The sequence below is a fragment of the Dendropsophus ebraccatus genome, chromosome 2, assembly GCF_027789765.1.
Source record: "Dendropsophus ebraccatus isolate aDenEbr1 chromosome 2, aDenEbr1.pat, whole genome shotgun sequence".
Lineage (NCBI taxonomy): Eukaryota > Metazoa > Chordata > Amphibia > Anura > Hylidae > Dendropsophus > Dendropsophus ebraccatus.
The window spans coordinates 34213937-34240580 of NC_091455.1; the positions used below are offsets into that span (position 1 = coordinate 34213937).

General features: G+C 45.7%; 1 protein-coding gene across 1 annotated transcript in view; it reads left to right on the top strand.

Moving 5' to 3' along the window:
• Positions 1-26644, top strand: part of CPQ (carboxypeptidase Q) — a 358322-nt gene that overhangs the window by 7630 nt on the left and 324048 nt on the right. Inside the window, exon 2 of the mRNA XM_069957319.1 lies at positions 23366-23811. Coding sequence (XP_069813420.1) covers positions 23388-23811 — 424 coding nt within the window. The 5' untranslated portion in view covers positions 23366-23387. The remainder of the gene's footprint in view (positions 1-23365; positions 23812-26644) is intronic.

The following is a 26644-nucleotide window of genomic DNA, read 5'->3' on the forward strand; positions in this document are numbered from 1 at the left end:
GAGCAAGCTCAGCTTCTGGTATATGAACATAAAATGTAGTTTATTTTCAAAAGTATATACATATTTTAGACTCATCTATACTGAATATGACAATAGAAAAAGCATTTCCGGGTCTCCAGAGCTGGGAAAAAATATTGCTGCCCAGAGCAGCAGAAAATTCCCATAGAAAACCACTCCTGCTCTGGACAGTTCCTGACATGGACAGAGGTGGCAGCAGAGAGCACTGTGTCAGACTGGAAAAAATACACCACTTCCTGCAGGACATATAGCAGCTGATAAGTACTAGAAGACTTTTTTTTTTTAATAGAAGTAAATTAATTTTTCTTTGGAGTACCCCTTTAGGAACTTTGCACAAATAGCATACTTAGAGTTGGATTGCATGTCATATGGGCTCACTTTATCATCTCTCTCATCTTATATTAGGTGCTTTACAATTGCCTGATATATTAGTATACGTTCACCTAAGGTGACCCTATCCTTTAATTGAAACCATGTTGTTTTATAGCCGTAAGAATCTCTTGTGCACTGTAGAGGTATTGTTTTTCCTCAAGGATTTTGTTTGCTGTTTTGCCTATTCAAGTGGGTTCATGGGCGGACAAGTGGGCAAGAAGAATGAACAGCTACCCACTGCCCCCCCTCCCATCCACCTGTATATAGTCTCTCGCTGAACAGCTCATATTGACCCGGCAAGTTTATCAGTGAATGACGCCAGTGCTTCTGTGTATCACATAGCGGTTGGTAAGTGATAAAAACCTTTCAATTCTTTTTCATTAAAAACTGAGAACTTGTGGATGAGAAAAGTCATCATTGGAATGGAAGGAGATGTAGAGCCCGGATAGAAGGCTATTCTCTGTAAAGATGGATTTGTCGATTTCCAGTTTTAGGATGAGAACACACATTGCAGACTTTCTGCTTTTTTGAGCTAAACTAGATTAAAAAAGAAAAGCCTAAAAAAGCAGTAATAAAAGATGGAAGATTACTTAAAAGTGTAAGCAAAACTGCATTTTCAAGTATAAATCTCCCATAGGCAGTTATTAGATCAAGTTTAAAGGGTATTCCCATCATAGGAGGTTAGCCCCTATCCACAGGATAGGATATAACAACTGATTGGGGGGGGGGGGGGTAAAACCACTGGGACCCCTACCAATAATGAGCATGGAGATGAAATTTCCCCTAGCGCTTCATTTTGTATTCTAGCTTTCTGTTTCCATCTATATTATAAAATTATCCTGAAATCACGCAGTTCCCAGTCTGGCCACCAGGCCAAATAATAAGTGGATACTTCCCGTTCTGTGGTTATTACTTTCCAGCAATATCCTCCTCATTGAAAGGTGACACCAATCTATAGATAAGAGGATTTTTCACAAAAGTTGATGCTTAGAGCTCAGCCTCCTCCCCCTGTGGAATGACTTCTGCATAGGTCACAGAGCATGCCCAGAAACCTCTCCCATTCATGTGAATAGGATTTGGGACACACTATTGTGTCTATGGGTCTTGGGGCAAGATGGCAGACCCCATAACAATGTCCTAAAAATTGTCAATTCAAAAATATGATTGGAAATTAGAAACAGAATAGATAAAAGAACATATTTTACGATCTGGACAATTAAAACAAAAATCTTTGCAACGCATTTACTTAAAGCGGGTATACTATTGCTTTCTAAAATAATACAAAGTTGATCCAAGAAAAAATATGAACTTGTGCACAGTCAGAAAAATGGTAGCAGAGCTTGAGAAGGAGCTAAATTCAGGACAGAGGTCTGTCAGCAAGTAAGGCTGCACTGGGTGAAAGAGAAAGGAAAGAGAAGTCAAAGAGAAGCGAATCCACAGTATGAGGCTGAGTAAGGGATCTGTATTCCCCTATGGAGCTACTGCCAGGTACGCAGATACCTGCACCTACACATACTTTGGGAAGTTTAGCTAGCTTACCATTAAAAAGAGTTTATACTGGGATAAATAACCTCTGCACAGTGTCCCCTTAACAGTGTCATCCAGACTTAAAAAGAAAAACAAAAAATTGCTGCATTTTCCCAGGATCAGCACCTCTCCTGTCTTCAGTTTGGGTGTGGGTTTTGCAGCTCAGTTCTATTAGGGGTTGTCTGGTGGTCGGCCTTTTTTAATGTATTGCTGCTCGTTAGAGATGAGCGAACCGGGTTCAGGTTCGAGTCCATCCGAACCCGAGCGATCGGTATTTGATTAGTGGCGGCTGCTGAACTGGGATAAGGCTCTAAATCACGGCAGGGGTCCAGAAGCAGGGCACAGTGGTGCAAGGGAATGGGGACTGGTAAGTATAGGCTCTTTATTATGTTCCTCCCCCTACCCATACTGACCATTATTTTTTGTCTTGGACTTCTCCTTTAACTATATTGTTGTACAGTTTAATAAAGTTTGTTCCACTATATTAGTCCTTCTCATAGCTGAGCGCAGACTCCTGAGAGTTGTAGTCCCACAACGCCCGGAGAGCTGCAGGCTGCTCTAGTTTGATAGACGTCTTCCCATATCTAGACGTGGTTCTTTTCATTACTCATTTACAAGTAATTTCCTGCTCCATGATTACACGGTGCCAGTAATAACTAAAAGTCATTCTGCTCAACAGAAGCCAATGAATCAGAGAAACAAATGTGACTGTGACTCAAAGTAGGTCCCTCCTCCTTCAGTCCGAGCCGCAGACGTTGTCCTGTAACGTCTTTCCTGCCAAGTGTGTTGTTTTCCCAGAACCCCCCTCTTTGCCGTTCCAGAACCCCCTGTGCTTTTGGGGAATTCAGTGCCGGCAGACTTTTATCTGCTTCCCCGCAGCAGGAGCAGCGCACATTGCCAGTGAAGTTGTGCGGCTCCTATCTGCTTTTGTTTCATTGACATTACATTTTGTAATTTTAGTCTTTGCTCCGAGTTCCTATCTTACCAGCACAGACTCAAAGGTTGACAGCTGCTGGATTCCCACGTAAACTCACTAACCCAGTTTCTGTGGGAAACAATAAAACAAACAGCTCTTGTGGGAGATGCTTAGTAATGGAGGGATTACACTAAGTGATGCCGAGCACTTGCTGAGAACGACGACTAACACCGCTTTACTGCACAGAACATTTGTATTACTCTTTGTTTCATTGTTTCCATTTCTTAATATTCTTAAAAGATGTTAACACATGGGACATTTATGAAAGCTTGTGGACGCCAACCATATCCCTTTCACCTGATGGGTGCGCAGGGGGGCATGCCTCCCCCACGCCAGAGTTACCATGGTTTACGCCTGCAGGCCTACATCATGGCAGAAATCTACATCTCAGGAGCAGGCACAGGTCGGGCCGCCTTCACTAAGAGATGTGCACCTCTTAGTGAATCTGGCAGGGTAATTGGGGACGGGGACAGTTTTCATAAATGCCCCCCATAGTTTTTTTTCTCGTTAGGGTACAAACACACTGGGCTTATCCGCAGCGGATTTCTTGCTGCGAATCCCTTTCCCGTGCACTCAATGGGCTGACAAACTCGCAGCGGGATGCACATCCCACTGTGAGTATGTCAAAAGCCTGCCCCTTAACCTCCCGGCCGCCAGAGCGTATGCATCACCTGCTCCCCGCTCCGGCCTGCTTCGGGGCTCCCAGCGTCTTCACGTCCCGCTTAGCCAATCAGTGCGCTGCAGCAGGGCCACGCACTGATTGGCCGAGCGGGACGTGCCGGGAAGCCCTGAACCAAGTCGGAGCGCGGAGAAGGTGATGTATGCGCTCCGGCAGCCGGAAGGAAAAAAATCCGCTGCGGATACGCCCAGTGTGTTTGTACCCTTGCGGTAACTCCTAGTGTTTTTGGCTTGATTGAGCAATTGATGACCACACCGGCCAAAGAAAGATTATTATTAGATATAACCTCTCGTCCATCAATAGAAAGAACACGGCTGAGCCAAATGTACTTGTTAAGGAGAGAGATTGGGTTTGCCTAAACAACTTTTTAACCTGCGTGTAATGTCTAGGGGTAGTTTAGACCTTCTTGTATTGTGCTGGATTTACTTCTAGTATTGGTATCTCTAGTACTGGGACGTCTGGTATAGCTACTGGATTTACATCTTCTATCATTACTGACTAAAGTAAAGCAAAGTACCTTACAAAAGAAAAAACCCAAAATAATGAATGCAATTTTTGTATGCTTATAATATTAATAATAATATTGAATTTCTACTGCCCAAAAATGCCACTATATCATCCCTTTTATAACCCCAGTAAACTATATCATCCCCTAAGGGTATTTGCACACTAAGGAAACCATGCCGATAACTTGCCGCAGATTCTGTCACTCTCCACCCATCCCCCACCACATGCGCTCCATCTTGAAGTTCCGCCGGTCCCATTGGCTCCATTTTATGCGCAGGCAGATTTTGCTGTCCGGCAAAAGTATTGTCAGGTCAATTCTTTGGCCGGACAGGGGAATCTGCGTGACCATAGAATGGAGTCTATGGGACGGCGGAGAGTAAAGCGGGAGCGCGCGGGGACGAGTGATGGAATCTGCGGCAAGTTATCTGCGTGATTTCCTTAGTGTGGCTATACCCTTACACCAGCATATGTATTCCTACGCACTGGTGCCATATGATTCCCCCAGATAGTCCCATAAAGCCTCCAGATAAGAGCCACATCTATATGAGTACTCTATGGGGCATATTTATTAAACAGATGCCCATAGCGTATGCCTGTTGTAAGCCCCGCCCACCTGATGGGGAGGAGGCATGGCACCTAAATTTATTATGATTTACACCTGGAAAGAGGTGTAAACCATGGCAGACATCCACACCTGCTCCGGAGCAAGTGTGAGTTTCTGCAACATGCGCAGGTTGAGCCATATTTACTAAGAGGCGTGCGTCCCTTAGTTATTCTAAGTCAGGGTTTTATTTAAGATCAGCATACCAGTACCTCCAGCATGTCCCCCTATGAGTGTATGCCCACACCAACAGATCCGCTGACAGCAAAGATTTATGTGGCCTCAATATTAGAGAGCCTGTCACACGTCCGAAAGAGGAGCCCCCACCTCCTGACCCCTAATCTCATTAATTTTTCCAGCTCCTCCTCCTATGATTACCGAGCTCCTCCTCTCCACAGCCCAATGTCAAAAAGACATGAACCTAAGCTGCTCTGTCATTGTCCAAAAAAATAAACTAATAAAATCAGGGGGCTAGAAAAGAATTAAAAGGGGTTATCCCAAGATTAAAATTCTTTAAAAGTTGGCTGGGATCCCCACCGATGGAGGTCAGCTGTTCCCTGAGTAAATGGAAATGCAATATACACCTTACAACTGCTCTGTTCAGTGGCTATAGGATTTCCAAACTTAGTAAAGATAAGCGCTGAGTTATGTCCCATTGAGAACGAATAGAGCAGTGTTCACACGAAGGACAACTGACCTCCATTCTCAGTGGGGTTCCTAATGGTTGGAGAGTAGAGATGAGTGAAGCAGATTTGTTTTGCTTTGGATGAAGCAAAACTGATCTGTGCTCATATTCCCTGTGCAGAGGGAGGATACCGCCCATGGACCGCCTGTAAAATATGGATACAGCCCTGGCTAGATCCATGTTTTCCAGGCATTTTTCAGGTAGTATCCTGAAAGGAACCAACAGCGTAAGGGATATGAGCACAGATTAGTTTTGCTTAATCCAAAGCAAAATGAATCTGCTTCGCTCATCTCTTTTGGAGAGTATAACTTTTAAACAGTCACCTTGAGGGGACCTTCACATGTACCGGATCTAGTGCCATTCATCCCTATGAGAGCACGTACTCGCAGCGGGATTGACTTCCCGCTGTGACTATGTGAGTTAACCCCCCGCAGCCCACCGCCAAGAGCATACATTACCTGCTCGGCGCCGCGGCTGCATGTGAGGCTCCCGGCTCCCAGCTCCCATCGGTCCTGCTCAGCCAATCAGTGCACGGCAGCACTGATTGGCTGAGCAGGACTGGAGCCGGGAGCCTCATATGCAGCCGCGGCGCCGAGCAGGTAATGTATGCTCTCAGCGGTGGGCTGCAAGGGGTTAAAGGGGCCGGGTTACATATCCGCAGTAGAATGAAAACTCGCAGTGTGAAATCCGCTGCGGATCCGGTATGTGTGAAGCTACCCTAAGGCCTTATTCACACCTTTCGTAAACTGCAGATGCACAATTACAAACAGATTTAGGGCCCATTGCTTTCGATTGGACTGTTCACACTATTCATAGTTCTGCAGATCCACAAGCCCTGCCGTACAAAAAGAAGGACATGTCATAGTAGGGCCCGTAATTGCTGAACAGATTAGTTCATAGACGTCTACTGTATCCGCATTTTTTTTGCAGATGTTGCAAAAAGTAAGGATCACCTTAATTTTAAAAAATTCTCCTCAGTTTTGTGAATTGCAGATGCACTATAGGCAAATTTTCTTCAGACTGTGGACAAAGATTACGCACATAATATATGGTTATGAGAAATATTGAAAGTGTGAATGAGGCCTAGTCGAAATATTCTGCAGCCTGTCAGCCACCATCACAATGTAAGTGAATTTGGACGTTAGGGCCATATTCCACGGGACGATTAACGTTTAAGAAATCGTTAGATTGTTTGTAATTGAACCATAATCGTTAAGTGTAATAGCAGGCAACGAGAAATTGTTGGTCGCTTGATAGAATTTGGAGCGAGTTTTATTGTTGATCGTTTGCGCATGGTTTGGTGCAATAAGACATCGTTCAGTCGTTCGTATTAGAGACGAACGCAGTAGCGACGACAGGGTGACCGCAAGAACGATCATAAGTAAAGATCATCATTCCATATAATTGGGTGAACGGTTGCAGGTCGTTCGCCATAGCGCTCTTTTGAGATCGTCTATCATTACTCGTCGAAAAATCACTTTGTGGAATAGGACCATTAGATTTTGAACCTTATGGGGGACAGGTACTGATCTGAGAGATGACGTTCCCTGTACAACACTGCTGAAAAACATGGTGCTATATAAATAACGGAACTATTATTTTGTCAGACAATAATTGTATCACTTCCTCCAGGACATATAGCAGCTGATAAGTTCTGGAAGACTTGATATTTTTAAATAGAGGTAAATTACAAATCTATAAACCAGTTGATTGGAAAAAACTTTTTTTCACTATAGTACCCCTTTAATGGAATGGATATCCAGTCACCAGTAAATGAACTACAGTAAATCAACAAGACCATTGTGAAAAGGTGAACCTCCACTTTAAATCCATAATGTTAGTTTAATTCCTGTAGTTATGTCACAGTCTATACAGTTATATATGATTTAGATTCACCACACTGGCCTTTGCAGCCACAGTATATATCATCGGCATGGAGTCACTACGGCTCCTTTCTATTGGTAATGCTATTCTATTATTCAGGAGGGACAAGTACATTCTGTTTTTATTGTAATTATTACTATTTTTTATGCTGGGTTTACCCATAGAGAAGGTAATCAGTATGACAATGTAGATCATGAGTCTAGAAGAAGGAAGCAATTTGCTGTCCTGCAGAACGCAGCTTACGGTAAATGGAGGTCGTATTTGAAATAACACAATTTCATAGCTTCAATGTCACATTTATTACATTATATGGGGAATAATGGATAATAATGACATCCATTCGGAGACGGCTTCAAGTGTGTGTACATAAAACTACGATCCCCCGATCCGTCAGCAATGTAACCTTCTCACCGCAGTGTCACAGCTCTGCTTCTGCGCTAATGTCATTCTTCATATCCTGGGGAATCTGAACGCTAAATGGAACGTTTTAGAGTCAAACATTATTAATACTTCTGGTCCTATATCAAGGAATAATCGGCCGGATGGCTGAGGTAATGTCTTCTCACTTATCAGAAATGTTTCTAGATTTCCGTATTAAAGATAATTTACCCTTAACCCCTTACTGCCACAGTTTTTGCCCTTTATGGTGCGGTAAATTCATTACCACCTTCTAAGAACTATAACCTTTTTTTATTCTTTAATTTACATAGGAAAGTAAGGTGTTTTTTTCTTTTACACATAAGGGTGAGTTCACACTACGGAATCCGCACGAATAAGTTCCATCGGATTTCCGGTGGTCCGCCCAGGTTGCGGTGCTGCACATATCCGCCAGCTCCACAGACACCATTCTATGGCCAGGCTGATTCCGCCTTCCGCCCAAAGAACCGACATGTCAATTCTTTCGGTGGATGGCGGAATCGGCCCGGCTATAGAATGGTGTCTATGGAGCTGGCGGAGATGTGCACCGACGCAAGCAGGGCAGAGCTCCGGAACTTATTAGCGTGGATTAGTGTGTGTGTGTGTGTGTATGTATATATGTGTGTGTGTGTGTGTGTGTGTGTATATATATATATATATATATATATATATATATATATATATATATTTATTTATTTATATAAATATAATTTTTTTTTTTATTAGTGTGGTAGGGTAGCCATTTACCAGGCTAAAATTATAGGTTTTTATATATGTCCAATAGAGATGAGCCCAACTCAAGCATGCTCGAGTCTGGTCATTCGGCATTCCTTGTTTTCCCAGACTTCCTAGGGCTGCATCCACCTTCTTCAGCCACCAGAAATCAAGTGTCGAATGATCAGACTCAAGCATGGTCAAGTTGCGCTCATCTGGAGAACAGCCATAGGTCCTAGGACTGCATCCATCTTCTATAGCCACCAGGAGTCAAATACTGAGTGTTTGGGGATTTGTGAACCTAATCTTTCTGTAAATTCGCTCATCTGTATTTACAAGACATGGTGGTTAGTGCAATGCAGAGAAGTTGATCAGCAGGGAGAAATCTTCTGAACTTAGGAGATGCTCCGGCCGATAGTACTGCACGCAAGTTCACACAGGTTAATTTTCTGTGGCAATGCGGGATTCTGATTGACGTCACTCTCCTTAGTTATGGATCCTAGTGCAAGCCAAAAGATATCCTAGGCATTTCAGTGTACACGGATACCTTTCATGATGATCATGGTGGTTAGGTTGGTGTTGAGTAGACTTGAGGAAACTTTCTGGGTTCTGCAACTTACCCCATCTGGAGAAGTTTGATGCTGCCCTAGGGATCCTGTGTCCATGTTTCCCTGTCAGCCCCACAGCGGCACCAACTTCTCCAAATGCCGGGAATCAAATGCTGTTGCTGAACCTGGATAGTTTTCTCAAGTCTGCTCAACACTAAAGGCAAAAGAAGAGCCCATGGAGCCTCATTTAAGAGTCTCGGAACACAGAAGTAGCCAGATATCCCTCCAGTAAGGACCCGGCCAAGGGGTGGCTCCTGTAGGCAGGCCTGTATTTAGAGTTCATGCTGCCCTAGGCACTTTGCTCTGAGTGGACAACACATTAATAAATCACTGTGTGCAGTGTCTCCTTGTGGCTTCAATCTGTAGGTGACAACCATCAGCCCTGAAGGTCCAGCAATACATCTGTCTACACTGTACTACAACTCCCAGCATAACCTGTCAGTACATGCTAGGAGTTGTAGTGCCTGCAGCAGTTGTAGTTGGGTCCTATACACTGGATGCTTTGTGACATATAAGAATACATAGATCTGTGGGGGCTCAGTGTAGGGAAGTGACCTCCAGAACAGCACTAATAGGGGATAGAACAAAAACATCTCCCCCCCCCCCCCCACCACCACCATATTAGTGATGTTCTGGGGTCACTTCCCTACACTGAGCCCCCACAGATCTATATATTCTTATATGCCACAAAGCATCCAGTGTATAAATCACCTAGGACCCAACTACAAGAGCTGCAGGCACTACAACCCCCAGCATGTACTGACAGTCTGCAGCCCTCAGCATATGCTGGGAGTTGTAGTGCCTGCAGCTCTTGTAGTTGGGTTCTAGTTCAAAATTTTGCGCTAGTGTACTGTAGTGATGGCAGGGCTGTGTCAGTACACTACCGCAAACAATACACTGACCCATTTAGACCCCAATGGTACACAGGCTCTGCACACTATAGAAGTGATTACAGTGCAGTTACTAATGACACTTTTTGCTTTCTTCTCCATCTCGTGCAGCCATCATGAAGACTTCTCCGACCACAACTCATCAGCAGGCGGGCAGCTGGGGGTGACTGGGGAAGCGAGGCAGCTGGGGTGACGGGGAGGGGGAGCAGCTGGGGGTGGCAGGGGGAGCAGCTGGGGTGAAAGGGGCAGGGGGAGAAGCTGGGGGGCAGCGGGAGCAGCTGGGGTGACAGGGGCAGCAGCTGGGGTGGCAGTGGGAGTAGATGGGGGGCAGAAGGAGCAGCTGGGGGCATCTGGGGTGACAGGCAGGGGGTGCAGAGGGGCAGCTAGGGTGGCAGGGCGAAGATGGGGGCAGGGGAGAAGTTGGGGGTGGCAGGGGAAGCAGCTGGGGTGGCAGGGGAGAAGCTTGGGGGGCAGGGGGAGCATCTGGAGGGGGCAGGGGAGAAGCTGGGCGGCAGGGGAGAAGCTAGGGGGCAAGGGAGATCCTGGGGGGGCAGGGAAGAAGCTGGGGGGTAGGGGAGAAGCTGGAGGGGCAGGGGGAGCAGATGTGGGCAGGGGGAGAAGCTGGGGGCCAGGGAGAGCAGCTGGGGGGGCAGGGGAGAACCGGGGGGGCAGGGAGAGCAGATGGGGGGTTCAGGGGGAGAAGCTGGGGGGGCAGGTGGAGAACCTGGGGGACAGGGGGAGCAGATGTGGGCAGGGAGAGCAGCTGGGGGCGTGCAGGGGGAGAAGCTGGGGTTGGGGTCAGGGGGAGAACCTGGGGGGCAGGGAGAGCAGCTGGGGGGGTGCAGGGTGAGAAGCTGGGGGGCAGATGGGGGCAGGGGGAGAACCTGGGGGCACGGAGAGTAGCTGGGGGGGGGTGCAGGGGGAGAGGCTGGGGAAAGAAGGAGCAGCCGGGGAGCATCTGGGGGGCAGAGGCAGGCTGGGCAGGTCTCCTGCCATGCAGCATCGGGGCCGGCCGGGCTGAGCTTCCGGCATACACTGCCTCTATTACAAGCTGGAAGCTCATAGCTGCAGGCCCGTGGTCCCAGACTTCTCTCCTGCTCGGTGACACACGTGACATCATCGCGCCGAGCAGGGGAGAAGTCCAGGACCGTGGGGCTGCAGCTATGAGCTTCCGGCTTGTAATAGAGGTAGTGTGTGCCGGAAGCTCAGCCCGGCGGACCCCGAAGCTGCACAACGCCCCCATCGCCCCCCCCTCTCCCCCCCGGGGCGCGGACTGGGCACCCGTGGTCTGGTGCCTGTGGCGGCGGGGGTTAAACATATTTTTTTTCTAGAAAAAAATATATTTTGTTCCCTGCAGGTGCCGCCCCCCGCAGGGCTCCGCCCTAGGCACCGGACCACGGGTGCCTAGTGGCAAATACGGCCCTGCCTGTAGGGAAACCACCAAAACCACCATATTAAATAGCCCTATAAGTCAATGTAATGACCAGGGAAAACCAAGGCTAAATGTCCATCCACATACAGCCGTTTTGGGGTGTTACTACAACTCTAAAGACGGCATATTGTCCCTATATTGTGTTTTACCCCTCAGCCTGCCCACCAGAGTACATCAGATGGAGGGCAAAGCTAACTAAACTAAAATTACCAGTTTGGATCACCTCTAGGGTCACATCCACTCCCGGGAAACTGTGGTCCCCTCCATGGTAGCTACAGCTTACAGCACCTACTGGCACTCATGTGCTGGGAATCTGGGAGAACGGAACACACCAGGACTGCGGCAGGTCATGTCAGGATGGGGGGCATACAGGATTCATGGGGCCCCATACAGTTTCCTGATAGGGGGCCCCATGAATCCTTGCTACGCCCCTGACTATATCGTTCTGTATTTTCTAACAGAAGTGCCTCTGAGGCAGAATTCTTTTATATTTTGGCATGCAGTGGAACATCTGAGTATGGAATAGGAGACATACAAAGATACAGTACGGGCTTATATATGCCTATCATGGTTCTGTACAACAGGAATCTATAATATGTCTGCAAGCCCTTCAAAACCTATATTAATCTGACTCCCTCCTTCCCTCCGTAAAATGTGCTTTCCATTATTGCTGTCTTACTGCTGGCCCTATAACAATATTATTTGTGCCTCTAATCCCAGAAGGGAATTAAAACAATGAAAACCATGCTCGGGGCCGCCGCCTGTGACATACATGTATTTTTATGTACATCTCTAAGCCCTTTAAATCTCTGTAGTATCAGATAGAAAATGCAATCTCATCTACAACATTCTTGTTGAGGTAAAGCGATCTTTGCAGAATGTACACTGTTAAATGGACAATATCCCATTATATAAGGCCCAAGGTTGTAATCACTTTCCAGTTTTATAAACTTTAATCCCGTGTCCTCACAGTTCAGGAATTCACATAAATGTGGTCAATGTATCTGTGCTCCAGTTTCACGCTTTACGCGGCCATTTTTCTCATTCCAGCTTAGTGTAATCATGGAAATAAATATCTCTTACTTAGTATGACATTGTTTCTGCCTAGGAACACAACTGTCCGCGGTCTGCGCAGGTTTTCACAATGTTCTAGCATAGACGCCGGTCAACTATGTTACAATTCCCTGTTAAAATTTTATGTCTCCTTAATTCCTATTTCTGGGAAAGCACAGGGCTCTCACCCAGCGAGTTCTGTGTAATATATAGTTGTACATATCCATTATTTGTGACATTGGGCAGGCTTGCTGTTGAGCATTTTGGAAAAGCTAGGGGCCACTGAAACGGCTCTATTAACGCGAAGCGATTATCGGGGGCATAGTTGGCCGATTACCGGCGATTACGGATGATAATCAATTCATGTAATAAAAGGCAATGATCTGACGACATGCCCAATGTCTGCTGATTGTTGTCTTTCAATGTCTTTCAACATGTTAGGATAGCAACAATCTGCTGCCTTCGCTCTGGGCAATAGGATCAACATGTTTGCGCTCTTTTTTTGCTATTCTCCATGTCTCAGTTTTTGCACCAAGAGGGGGTGTGGTATCAGAATAGCTACCCTTTTCCGCTAATTTATCATGTGTGATTTATTTTTTTTTTCCCGGCCCAAAAAAAAAATTGCGCAGCATTATTCCACTGCTACCCTACAAACAAATTGTGCAAGAATTATCAATGCATGTGCGCCTAATGGTAAATTTTGCGCAGATGATACATTCCCCCTATAATCTATGGTAATTGTGTGACAATGTGGCTTCTTCTTGTCGCATTTCACGTACACCTGTTTGTACACCTTGTATATATAGATCCCTTAGGATTTTTTGTGTAGTTGTATTTCATAAAAAAAATTCTAAGACCTGTCTGAAGACCTGCAGATTACCGCAGCTTGCAGATGAATCTGAAGTTTAGTGAGATTTCATTGTCTTCTATTACTGTGAGACAATTTTATAGCATTATCCGGATAAGTCTGCGTCGGTGGCGGCACACATTAGGATAATGATAACGGCTATGTTTGGCCAGACTTATTCAGTAATTCCTTGCTTTATATGCCATAGCTTTTATAACTACTTCACTTTTTAACAACAAAACACAGTTATCACTGAACTCAAGGAGAACAGTGAAAAAAATTCCAATGAAGTACTCAATCAAGAGTCTCCACTGATGCCCTTAAAAATTTAAATATGCAAAACAGAAGTCCGTGGAGCCTCGGTTGCGAGTCTCAAAACACGGGATAGCCAGATATCTCTCGCCTGTTGCCATGGGGTGCCTCCATGATAGGGAGAGCACCACACCACCCTGATAAATAGCCCCTTAAGTCCCACTCGGTTGCGAGTATTGGAACATAAATAGGGAAACACCAGGGTGGCCCCTGTTGTCAATGTCTAACTCAAGGTGCGAGTATTGCGATCATGGCAAGGGCTTGCCAAGGCAGGCTTCCATCCACAGACAGCCGTTTCGGGGTTTTTGCCCCTCGTCAGTGTGGAGTAGGATTCTGGCTAGATGGGGCAATAGCAAATCGACCAACAAAACACAGCCATCACTGAACTCAAGGAGAACAGCGAAAACAATTCCAATGAAGTACTCAATCAAGAGTCTCCACTGATGCCCCTAAAAATTTGGCAAGCCCTTGTCATGATCGCAATACTCGCACCTTGAGTTAGACATTGACAACAGGGGCCACCCTGGTGTTTCCCTATTTATGTTCCAATACTCGCAACCGAGTGGGACTTAAGGGGCTATTTATCAGGGTGGTGTGGTGCTCTCCCTATCATGGAGGCACCCCGTGGCAACAGGCAAGAGATATCTGGCTATCCCTTGTTTTGAGACTCGCAACCGAGGCTCCACGGACTCCTGTTTTGCATACTTCACTTTTTAGGCTTTACGTCCTTGATCAAGGTGGTGATGTACTTTACAACAGTTTCCCGATTCTCCTAATAAAAGTTGCCACCAATGTCAATGAGATGTTAATACTTTTACTAGGTCTGACCTGCAGACAGCGCCTTACTCTTGCAGGAGGTAAAGGGGTAGTCCATTAGAAAAAAAAAACAGTTTTAAAGGGGATATCCGGAGAGCAGGAAAGGTCCTACCTTGAAACCTTGGATTAAAAGTACTGTAACTTGGATTTCATAATACGAGCCCCCTTTGTGCCCATACTAATGTTATACTGGGTAAAAGTATGGAGTGTGAAGGAGGCTGCGTCTCCCTCCTACTGCGGTGTTTAGATTGCCTAGATCCTGTGTGCACAGATGTCACCCAAGTAGTGAGTGCTTCAACTCCCAAGGGCCCCGTCCGGACATCTCCCGCTTCTGCCGCGCACGCTTCACTGCCATCTTGTGTACATGTGATACTGGATGATGTATGACTGCTGCTTCCCCTTCACTGATAGTTGCTCCTAGTACCAGCAGAATTGCAGCCATCTGGGGAGTTTTGTGTGGTTGAAGAGTTAACTGAGTAAAGGGGAACTATCAGCAGGTAAGACGAATCTAACCTGCTAATAGCTGCCTATTGCGAACGGGGTGCTGAGGATGAAGGTATGTGTGTTACCTTCATCCTCTCCCTCATTCCTGTGTGCTTAATAGTTTAATCCTCAGTCCGGTAAGTCGGTTTGGAGCTCTTCTCTGCCCTCAGAGTACAGGGCCGGCCGTACAGAGCCGCCCCAGGCCGGCCCGCTTCAGTGATAATCATTTGGAGGGGGGGGAGGGGGGGGTGCATAAGAGGGAGCTATCAGCAGGTTGGATTAGTCTAACATGCTGATAGTTCCCCTTTAACCCCTTCTGTACTTGATTTAGTGTTTTTTATTGATACAGAACACCTTACCTTAATTTTGGGTTGTGGGGCAAAACGTCTGCGTTCCAATTTCTGATGGTAAAATCTGCTTTGTTATATGAATGATTTGAAATACAACAACATTCCAACTTCCTCAGCCACCGCTAATCAAGTGCCGCATGGCTGGGTTCGGACAAACCTGAGCGTGCTCGAATGCATCTCTGGTTGGCAACATAAGGATGGGTTTACATATAGTTTTTCGGTCAATGCTTCACCCACATCTTGGAGCTCAGTATTTTTAGTTAAAACCAGCAGAGAAACTGAAACTGAGGAAATAGTGATGGAAAGCTCTACACCTGTCTTTTGGGCCCACTTTTGACTTTTGACCAAGTTGTTGGTCTCAAGCATTCTACCCCCCGAAACTCACTTCCTGTATTTCCACATCTTAGAAGTGCACCTTCTGAGATAGGAGAGGGCAGAAGGTATCCGTGACATTGCTTGAAGTTGTGGTTTTGCCTGCACACTATGATCATGACTTGCTCCCTCCCATCATGCATTGTGTACTGTACTTCTGAGATATAAATATACAGGAAATGAGCAATGGGGGGCAGAAGACTTGAGCTGTCTTCTGCTCCTTGCACAACTGCTTCAACACCCTACATGGGCCAACTATCGACAGGCAGTAACGCTCAATGAAAATAACTGGCCTGTATCACGTATTTTGTGCGTCTATTCAAGTCAACCTTTGTCGGCCCACATCTTCCCAAATAAACGGGAATGGGCGGAAACTATGATGAAGTTAATAGGCTACACAAATGATCCAGCAACCAATCCTCTGACACGGCCGAAACTGAGCCTTGTATAGGCTGAGCTAGCGCTGGGCGATTAATCAAATTAATTAGATTAATTCGTCTCGATTTTAAAAATCGATTTCAATTGCTTTGAAAATCGTAAATTCGATTTTCAAAGAAAAGAAAAAAAAGCCTCCGACCTGCAGGGGGAGCAGTGGCACTCCGGGCAAGCTGCTTCTCCTGCAGGTCAGAGCGGGACCGCACAAAGCCTCCCGCCTCCCACCTACCTACATACACGATCACCCCCAGCCCGCACCCAGAGGACCGACGCCGCCCCTGTCCCAACCACCTATCAGATCACTCCCAGCCAGCACCTGAAGGTCCTCCGCCCGCCCCCAGCACGCACCCGGAGGTCTGCCGCCCATCCCCCAGCCCGCACCCGGAGGACCAACACCGCCCCTGTCCCAACCACCTATCAGATCACCCCCAGCCCTCACCCGGAGGTCCTCCGACCGCCCCCAGTCCGCACCCGGAGGTCTGCCACCCGCACCCAGCCCACACCCAGAGGTCCGATGCCCAAACGCACCCACAAAACGTGGAGCGGCTCTGAGCACCGGAAACATGGAGCTGATGCCCGTTTTATGGTGCGAGTAGTGTGCCTTTTACTGTGTGCTTCCTCTACTACTACCCCCAATACTGCTCTACTACTACCCCCAATACTACTCCTAATACTTCTCTACTACTACCCCCAATACTACTCCTAATACAGCTCTACTACTACCCCCAATACTACCCCAATACTGCTCTACTACTACCTCCAATACTTCTACTAATACTGCTCTACTTCTACCCCAATACTTCTCTACTACTACCCCCAATACTGCTCCCACTACCATTGCTACAATTACCCCCACTCCTGATACTGCTACTTCCCTTATCTACTACTACACACCTCATCTTCTATGCTTCTACTGTTACTACACCCCTTATTCACTATGCCTCTATTACTACACCCATCATAATTAGCAAAAAAAATAAATAAATAAAAAAAAAATCGAGATTTAAATTGAGAAAAAAAAAAAAATCAAGATTTCATTTTTTGCCCATATCGCCCAGCCCTTTGCTGAGCAGACGAGAACCAATCTGGACGTGATAACATTACACAACAATAAAGAAGCCCGCAGTGGTTACTTTATTTGCAGTCTTTAATAACTAACCACAGAGTTTTGAGGAACTGATGAATACTGTGTCGTGTGCACCAAAGTGAAACGCGTGGACCGTCGCTGTGTCAGTGTTCCGGGCCCCTGCTGATGTAGCAGCCGTTCTGTATTCGTCTGACTGATTAAATACTTCAAACAGTCATCGGCGTCCTGGTACAGGGTGTCTATCTGGTTCACTTGTTTCCTTTCACTAGGTCTGATTAATATCTTACGAGGAGAATATGTGAGGATCAGCAGATTATCTTTCCACTGAACTTATTTACAAAGAATCAGTTTCCTGTTATAGAGATAGAGAATGGATGCTCAGCCTGTTATAGGGGAAGTGTGTATGATGCCTCAGGCTCTACACATAGACACTTCAGAATTATATTCATTATGAGGCCAATGTAACATCCCTGACAAATTGTTCCATTTAGCTTTCTAACTGTTTATTTGCTTACTTTTTTTTTTGTTTATAATATTTTTACTTTTTTTTTTTACTTATGAACAACCATATTAAAGTTTTTGTTCATGGTTATACTCAGGTCCCCTTTTTATCTTGCACCTTGCTTGAAGATTTCTCCACTTCTTGGTTCCCTCAGTGGGTGGGGTCTTTCACTTCACAACATTAGAGCTGGCATCATGGCTGCTGGCCTGTACTCTGCTGTTCTGTGCTTGGCTAGGCTACACCAACTCCCAACATTTCCAGGGTGCTTGGAGCTGTCAGAGGGAAGCCTATACACATACTGATAAGAGATGAGCGAACCTCGAGCATGCTCGAGTCGATCCGAACCCGAACTTTCGGCATTTGATTAGCGGTGGCTGCTGAAGTTGGATAAAGCCCTAAGGCTATGTGGAAATCATAGATATAGTCATTGGCTGTATCTATGTTTTCCAGACAACCTTAGAGCTTTATCCAAGTTCAGCAGCCCCAGCTAATCAAATACCGAACGTTCGGGTTCGGATCGACTCGATCGCTCATCTCTAATACTGATGGCACTCCTGAGATCATCAGCCCAGGGGGTCAGAAACCTAGACAACACCTATAAACCCATCAGAAAGATCAAAGGGCCTAGCAGGGAGACAGAGCTAAAAAGATTGCAAACCATTCTTAACTTTTAATTGCCTAATGTTTTAAATATAGTTATGGAGATGAGTATAACCCTTAAAGTGATTTTTGTAAATTCCCCTGTTGGTGACGCGGTCCATTTTTCAAAATGCCGGCCAGTTTCCATGCTCATCACCGTTTTTTTTGCCTAGCACCACCCAGTGTAATTAGAACCCCTCCCCTCGGTGACATGGCTCTGCTTGATTGTAATGGAAGCGTATCACTTAGGGGAGGGGATGTTGTTAAGCCCCCATTACACGGGGCAACTAGAGAAGCAAACTCTTTTGCTCCTCGTCCCCTGCTCGTTGTCACTGCTACTACACGCGGCGGCAGCCCATAGAGGATAGTGGCGGTCTGCTGCCGCCGCTCCTTAGCCACGGAGCGGCGGCGGCAGATCGCTGCTATCACAGACAAACGACTGCAACAATCAGCTGACATTGTTTATGTTGGCTGATCGTTGCCTTCTACTACATGGGGCGGTTATCAGCCATAACGGACCATAATCGTTGCAAGAAATAGGGCCTTTATACTGAGGGGCTCTTCCTACTGGTTATACCTCTAACCATACTGCCCAGCATAAGATTTGCTTTCCCTACCACCTCACTGCACTGAGGACTCATTTTATGGCTGTTAGAAATCACTACCCCTGAATCTCTCTCTTCTAAAGTCTTTGCCAACACAGAACATTTTATTTGCTAAATAAAGTGATTTACAAATATGTTAGGAATCACATAGGCTGTTGCATGAAAGAAAGTTGTTTGAAATGACAGTCACTTAAAAGAAACATACCTTCCTTGGAAAAAAAAATTGAATGCACTTAATTAACTTGCAAAAAAAGGGATCATTTTCCATTTTTTCTCTGCTCGCATTTGACAGCTGCATTTCTATGTAACTAAAAAAAAATAACAAACAAAACACCAGAATAAGCTAAACAAGGAATGCTTTGGCAGGTATTTCACAGTTTGGCAATCGGCAGATAAGCCTAGAAAATACAATAGCATCCAGTTAGATTAGGTTTTTGCAGAGTCTGAGCACTAATGATAGTCAGCACTCATGATCTGTTCTTGCTGAATATACACATGGCGCTCAAACTTACATTAAGTCTGTGTAAGGAGAAAATAATGCAACAAATTTCTTTCTGTAACCGAGAACCTTCTCCGAGATGTCAGGAAGAGACTTGTTTCCCGGAGACGAGACACAAACCTGTATATACCTTTGAATAAAGTTCTATCTTAATGATATTAGATATTCTTCTCGAATGGAGAAACAAGGAACAAAGTTTGGTTTATTTTCCAGTATATTCAGCTGCTTTATTATTCCCTACCTGAAGCGATGACCTTACACGCTACGTCTGGCAGTTTAACAGTCTAGTAATATCTCTACAACCTGGGGGGATGTGTGTAGCAGTAGTGACCTTGTCAGACTTCAGCTTGTTCAGACATCTTGACGTGATGCTCCAATTTACAGGCAGCAGTTCCCTTTATTCCGGAGTCGTGGAGCTTTGAGTCAGGAATTGTTACCATAGACAGCACAGAAGACTGATGTCATATATTCTTCGGCATTGGCGTACATAGTAGTCATGAGTTTTGTAATCTTCTATGGAGGCACGTATGGTGTCCATAATACAGAGCTCTGCGCTGTTCTATGGTGTCTCCATTAAATACCATTACTAAGATATTCACCCCTACTTCTCTCGACTTCAGTAACTAATGGAACATAGTAGAGTTTTATGTTTTAATTTAATCCATGTAGAACCTGACAAAACTCCTTAATAACCTATAAACACCTCTATGAATTTGGAGGCATTTCAGTAGAAGTCTATTGGTACAGTGTTATGGCTCCATACAACTCTATGGCTACGATAGTCATATGTATAGATGAGTGTATAGACAGACCTCTTCCCTTAGGAGTACTCGGTGGATGGCCACCATTGCAGAAGTGATATTGTGATGGGGAAAGTGTTGAGCAAACTTCAGAAAAGTGTCCGGATTAGGCCATGTGGCTGAACCTGGATACTTTTCTGAAGTTTGCTCAGCACTATCCACATCACAATATCACAGAATTCAACTCCCGGCGTCTGGAGAGGTTGGATGTTGTCATAGGAAGTCATGGGAAACATAGATACAACTATAGGGGGAGATTTCTCCAACATGGTGTAAAGTGTAATTGGCTCAGTTGCCCCTAGCAACCAATCAGATTCCACCTTTCATTCCTCACATCCTTTAAAAAATGAAATATGGAAGCTAGGAGCAGCTAAGACAATTCTACTTTACACCAGTTTGATAAATCTCCCCCATAGGGCTTATTCCCACTATCTGTGAATCACAGGCCCTACGGGCGGTGAATCCCTATAATTGAATGTCTCTCCGCTCGGTATGATGTATCAATATTATGCTGGGAGCGGGGAAACTCAGACAAATATACTCAACAGGTCGGTCCTCGGAGTCCAAAACCCCCAGACGGCTTTTGCCAAAACTCACCCGCACGCGGGATTTGCCTCTGGACGACGAGCACCTAACCCTGAGACACCAGCCAACACCCGTAGTGCAGGGCCATTGGAACCTCCTCTTATGGAGGTTGTATCCCCCACCTAAGCCAGTGGCTAACTACTGTCGCCCGGCCACAACAGTCTCCATAGACCCAGGGAGTCCAGAACCACTTCACGGTCCTCTCCCGTCACGTCCACCGCCACACTCAGCTGCCGTGACAAGTAGCTAACCACACGCCAGTACCTAAGGGCCCTTTTACACAGAAAGATTATCTGCCAAAGATTTTAAGCCAAAACCAGGAACAAACATGAAAGCCTGAGATTTCTCCTCTTTTCAAATCCAGTCCTGGCTTTGGCTTTAAATCTTTGGCAGATAATCTGTCAGATAATCTTCCTGTGTAAAAGGGCCATTAAGTTCCCCCACAGCTGCTGGACCATACCACCACCGCCGACTCCACCCTGCTATTTCAGGCTCACAAATATACCAAAAAGGGGAGGGTGGCTGGGAAAGATCTCACCAACTGCTTTACCTAAAATGGCTGCCGACCCCCTGTGTAGCTGACCTATATAAACTGTCCCCCCACCCCCTGCTACTCCACCCCCCTCTCGGCCAATGACCCCCACTGTTTTATTGCTTGCAATCTGATCCCTGAGACAAAACCAGTAAATAAGTTGTTAGTTGTTATTAAGCTGATTTTATTTTTTTTTTTTATAGTAGAAGCTGGGGGTGGGGGGCAAGATGCATGATAAGAGGAGAAGGAAGCATTTTTATCTGATAAGATATATTACTAAGTTTCTTATGTTTGCTTGTACTATTGATCTGTGCAAGCTTGTTGAACCTACAGTGCCGCTGTAAAACTAGACCATGCAGGCAGAAGATTATTATGGATTTGACGTATCTTGCTAGATGTGTTAGATGATTTTCCTTACACCACCTCTTGGCTGGCTTGATGCAGACCAATATTTTATGCCGAATATATGATGCACACTATGAATACATGTCACATTTCACCATTTCTTTTAAGAATACAAACTGAACTGTAATCATGGAGCATTTTGCTTAGTAAATCTCCCCCGTTCTTCCTGTTTTTATTATGTTTATGGGTTAATATACAGCTAGAATATCCCTGTTGGACTACTGCTTAGAGAATCAGAGCTTTTCACATGTGCAGTTGATCAGTCTATTACTGGAAACTGTTCATGTCATTGTTGAATCCCATTCAAGTATTGCAGCTGATGTTCAGCTGACGATTCAATGTGCAAAGAAATGAGAGCAGATGTCGGAACGTGTGAAGAATACGTGACGCACTGTATGCAGTGCTCCACAATGTGTTCTCCTCCATGCTTGGAGCATTCAATAAGTAATTGCTATTATATGATATACTATCTGAAGAAGTAGAAAACATAAACATGTAATAAAGCTGCTATAGTCATCTTATAGTGGAACTGCTTCCTCTATACTGATCCTCTTATGTCAAGCTCAAATGTACAGGTATCTTGCATAAAGGTTGTTAACCCCCAATTTTTTTCTTTCAAATGATCTGGTGCCAGAAAGTGCTAGACATTTGTAATTTACTTTAATTTACTAATAAAAAAATCTCCAATCTTCCTGTACTTATCAGCTGCTGTATGTCCTACAGGAAGAGGTGTGTTCTCTCCGGTCTCACACTGTGCTGCCACCTCTGTCCATGTAAGGAACTGTTCAGAGCAGCAGCAAATTCCTATAGAAAACCTCTCCTGCTCTGGACAGTTCCTGACATGGACAGAGGTGGCAGCAGAGAGCACTGTGTAAGACTGGAAAGAATACACCATTCATGCAGGACGTACAGCAGCTGATAAGTGCTGGAAGACTTTTTAGTATAAGTAAATTACAAATCTCTGGCACTTTCTGAAGCCAGTTGATTTGAAAGATTTTTTTTTTGGGGGGGGGGGGATGGGGGGGTGAACAACCCCTTTAAAATAGCTGAGCGAGGGCTGTAGACTATCTTATAAGCGACTGAAATAAAGTTGTAGATACCAGTTAGTGCCTGAATCAAGCTCAGCTCATACTACATAAATATCACCATATGGGTCCATAAGTCAAAAAGAAGCCAAGAGAGTATTATTTGGTCTGAATCAATATACTGCAAAAAGATGGTGCATGGAATAGTAAAGTAGTCTATTCTTTTTACATAGTTGTGATCCTGCAAAAAATAAGACTATTTAATAGATATCATTTTAGCCTGTGGTTGTGAGATGCAACTATATATAACATCCACCATAGCCATTTTTAATACTTTAATGCTCTGCATTTGATTACCAGTGACTGAAGAAGTTGGATGCAGCCTTAGGGAGTCCTGAAAAACATGGATACAGCTTATGGCCTATGCTGCATCTTTGTTATCCAGGCAGACTTAGGGCTGCATCCAACTTCTTCAGCCACTAGTAATCAAATGCAGAGTGTTTGGGTTCGGACCATCTCAAGGGTGCTCGAGCTTTGCTCATCTCTAATTTTTTTTTTATTTTTTATTTTTTTATAAATGGAAACCACCTATAACTTAATGGGATAAAATTGGAATCCACCCTTCTTTTTTTAGTATAAAACAAATCCTCACAGGCAAATTTTATTAGACTAATTCAGCAAGTTCTGTTTTTCTTCTTGATCCCGTAGGAGCCTGAAATAAAGAAGTAAAATGAATACTTCTCTACTGGCAAGTGTTCTCTGTATTCTGTATATATGTGTAGAGATCAGCAATCAATACCAAGTCAATCCAAAGAAATTAAAACACATAAAGAAAGAGGTTGCTGGCTATAAAGATATAGCTAAATCCATTATCGACCTTGCCGTTTATGGCGGCGCCCAGAACAGATCCTACGAGCGGTTAGCCCTCTTCGTGGACACCATTGGGAACAGAGTCAGTGGCTCTGAGAATCTCAATAATGCTATCAAGTATATGTTTAAAGCCCTGCAAGAGGACAAGCTACAGAACGTCTCCCTGGAACCTGTAAAGGTCCCACACTGGGAACGTGGTAAAGAGTCGGCTATGATGATCCAACCAAGGAAGAAGAATCTGGCTATACTTGGACTCGGAGGCAGTGTTGGTACGCCACCGGAAGGTAAAGTACAAGATTTACTAGAAAATGTTTCCTTTTGCTGATCTTACCTCTAAACTACAATCTAAACATATATGTATCACCAATGATAGCTGCAGATCTAGTTGTAGAATAACAGGCCCAACATAGGTGCCTCTCATGTTGTACAACGTGGTTCCATACTATGTGTTCCACCATATTGTTCTCCATGCCACTCTTCTAGGAAAAAAGCCATAAAGGACTATTCTTCTTTCAGCAAGCTATCCCCTATCCACATAATAGGGAATAACTAGTAGATGGTCGGAATCACTAATTCCTAGAACGTAGGTAAACTATAGAAATGAGGTTTTTGACACCATTCCCCAGCAGGCATATATCGTATTGGCTCTAGCTGACCATGTGATACTGTGCTGATGCTTGAGATGATTGAGATTTCAAATGGAGAGAATACAGTTTGAAATCCAAAGTCAAGATGGTGGCCGATCAGCGGTCACATGACCCAGATACATTAATGAAATGTATTGATGCAGCAGAGCTGGGATGAAACAGATGACACTGCAAGACTAGTGATAGTAAGTATTATATATATTTATTATATAGGCAAAAAATACGGGAGTGCTTCTTAACCCCTTCACGTCAGCCATCTGTATATATACGTTCCTATTGCACATGCCCCGTGCAGTAGGAATGTACATATACGTTCCTGACTGACGGGCTTTGTGATGAGAACGGGATCGCTGCAGGGACAGCGATCCCGCTCTCATCTGTGTACAGCACCGGAGATAATGAGGATCAGCGGCGATTCCGCAGCTGACCCCCATTAACCCCTTAGTGACCGCCGAAACGGCGGTCACTAATGGGCCGGTGCCGCCGCTGTATTTCATCTCCCCCCACCGTGAATCCACGGTGGGGGGAGATGAAATAAGTAAAAATCAGACCCCAGATCAGCCCCCTAGTGCCCCAGTCACTAACCCCCCCTCCCGCGGCGGCCATCGGATCCAAGATGGCCGCCGCGATCACTGTGAACAGACTAATGTCTGTTCACAGTGATCAAAAAAGAAAAATGAATGAAAGCCCCATGCTCTCCGCCACCGGAGGTAGCGGAGAGCATGGGGCAGTCATCGGGACCCCCCCTGTGGGGTCCCGGTACAAGCGATCAGCGCTATATACTATATACCGCTGATCGCTTGTACCATGTGCTCCAGGCACTTTTTATCCCCTGTCACCATGAATGATTGGTGACAGGGGATAAAAAGTGATGTCACCCCCAGTCACCCTCCCTTCCCCATATACTCACCGGATCCACGGAGCTCCTTCCTCTTCGGTGTCCTGGCTGGTTATGAAGTGCGCATGCGCTCCACAACCAGCCAAGCTCTGAAAATTTAAAGTGACAGAGACCAATTTGGTCTCTGTCACTGAACTATGATTACTGTGATAGAAAATATCACAGTGATCATAGTAATACAGTGAAAATGAATGTATAAAGTACAAAAAGTGACAAACATACAAAAAAATAAAACACACACTTTTTATTATAGTAATAATTACAGTTTACTCCCAAATTACCCCTACCCCCCCCCCAGATTACCCGTAACCACCGCAGGTTGCCCGTAACCACCGCACGTTGCCCGTAACCACCCCAGGTTCTCCGTAATCACAACAGATTGCACGTAACCCCCCAGATTACCCGTAACCACCGCACGTTGCCCATAACCACCGCACGTTGCCCGTAGCCACCGCACGTTGCCCGTAACCACCACACATTGCCAGTGACCCCCTCCAGATTGTCCGTAATCACCCCAGATTGCCTGTAACCACCCCAAATTACATGTAACCACCTCAGATTAGCTATAAGCACTTCACTCTATCCGTAACAATTCTAGATTGTCTGTAACCCCTCCAGGTTGCCCCTAACCACCGCAGGTTGGGCATAACCACCCCAGATTGCCCGTAATCATGCCAGATTACATGTAACCCCCCAGATTGCACGCAACCACCGCAGGTCGCCTCTGACCACCGCACGTCGCCTCTGACCACCGCACGTCGCCTCTGACCACCGCACGTCGCCTCTGACCACCGCACGTCGCCTCTGACTACCGCACGTCGCCTATGACCACCGCACCTTGCCTCTGACCACCGCACGTCATCTATGACCACCGCACATCGCTTATGACCACCGCACCTTGCATCTGACCACCGCACCTTGCCTCTGAACACTGCACCTTGCCTCTAACCACCCCAAATTGCCAGTGACCCCCTCCAGATTGCCCGTAACCACGCCAGATTACAGGTACCCACCTCAGATTACCTATTAGCACTTCAGTTTATCCGTAACCACAGCAGGTTGCCTGTAACCACCCCAGATTGTCCGCAACCACCCCAGATTGTCCGTAACCACAGCAGGTTGCCTGTAACCATACCAGATTGTCTGTAACCACAGCAGGTTGTCCGTATTCACCCCACGTTGCCCATAACCACCCCAGGTTGCCTCTAACCACCCCAGGTTGCCTCTAACCACACCAGGTTGCCTCTAACCACACCAGGTTGCCTCTAACCACACCAGGTTGCCTCTAACCACACCAGGTTGCCTCTAACCACAGCAGGTTGCCTGTGACCACCCCATGTTGACCGTATCCACCCCAGATTATCCGTAACCACCCCAGATTACCCGTAACCACCCCAGACTGCCCGTAACCACCCCAGACTGCCCGTAACCACCTCAGACTGCCCGTAACCACCTCAGACTGCCCGTAACCACCTCAGACTGCCCGTAACCACCTCTAGATTACCCGGAACCACCCCAGACTGTCCGTAACCACCCCACATTAGCTGTAATCTAATTTTTTTTATTGTATTT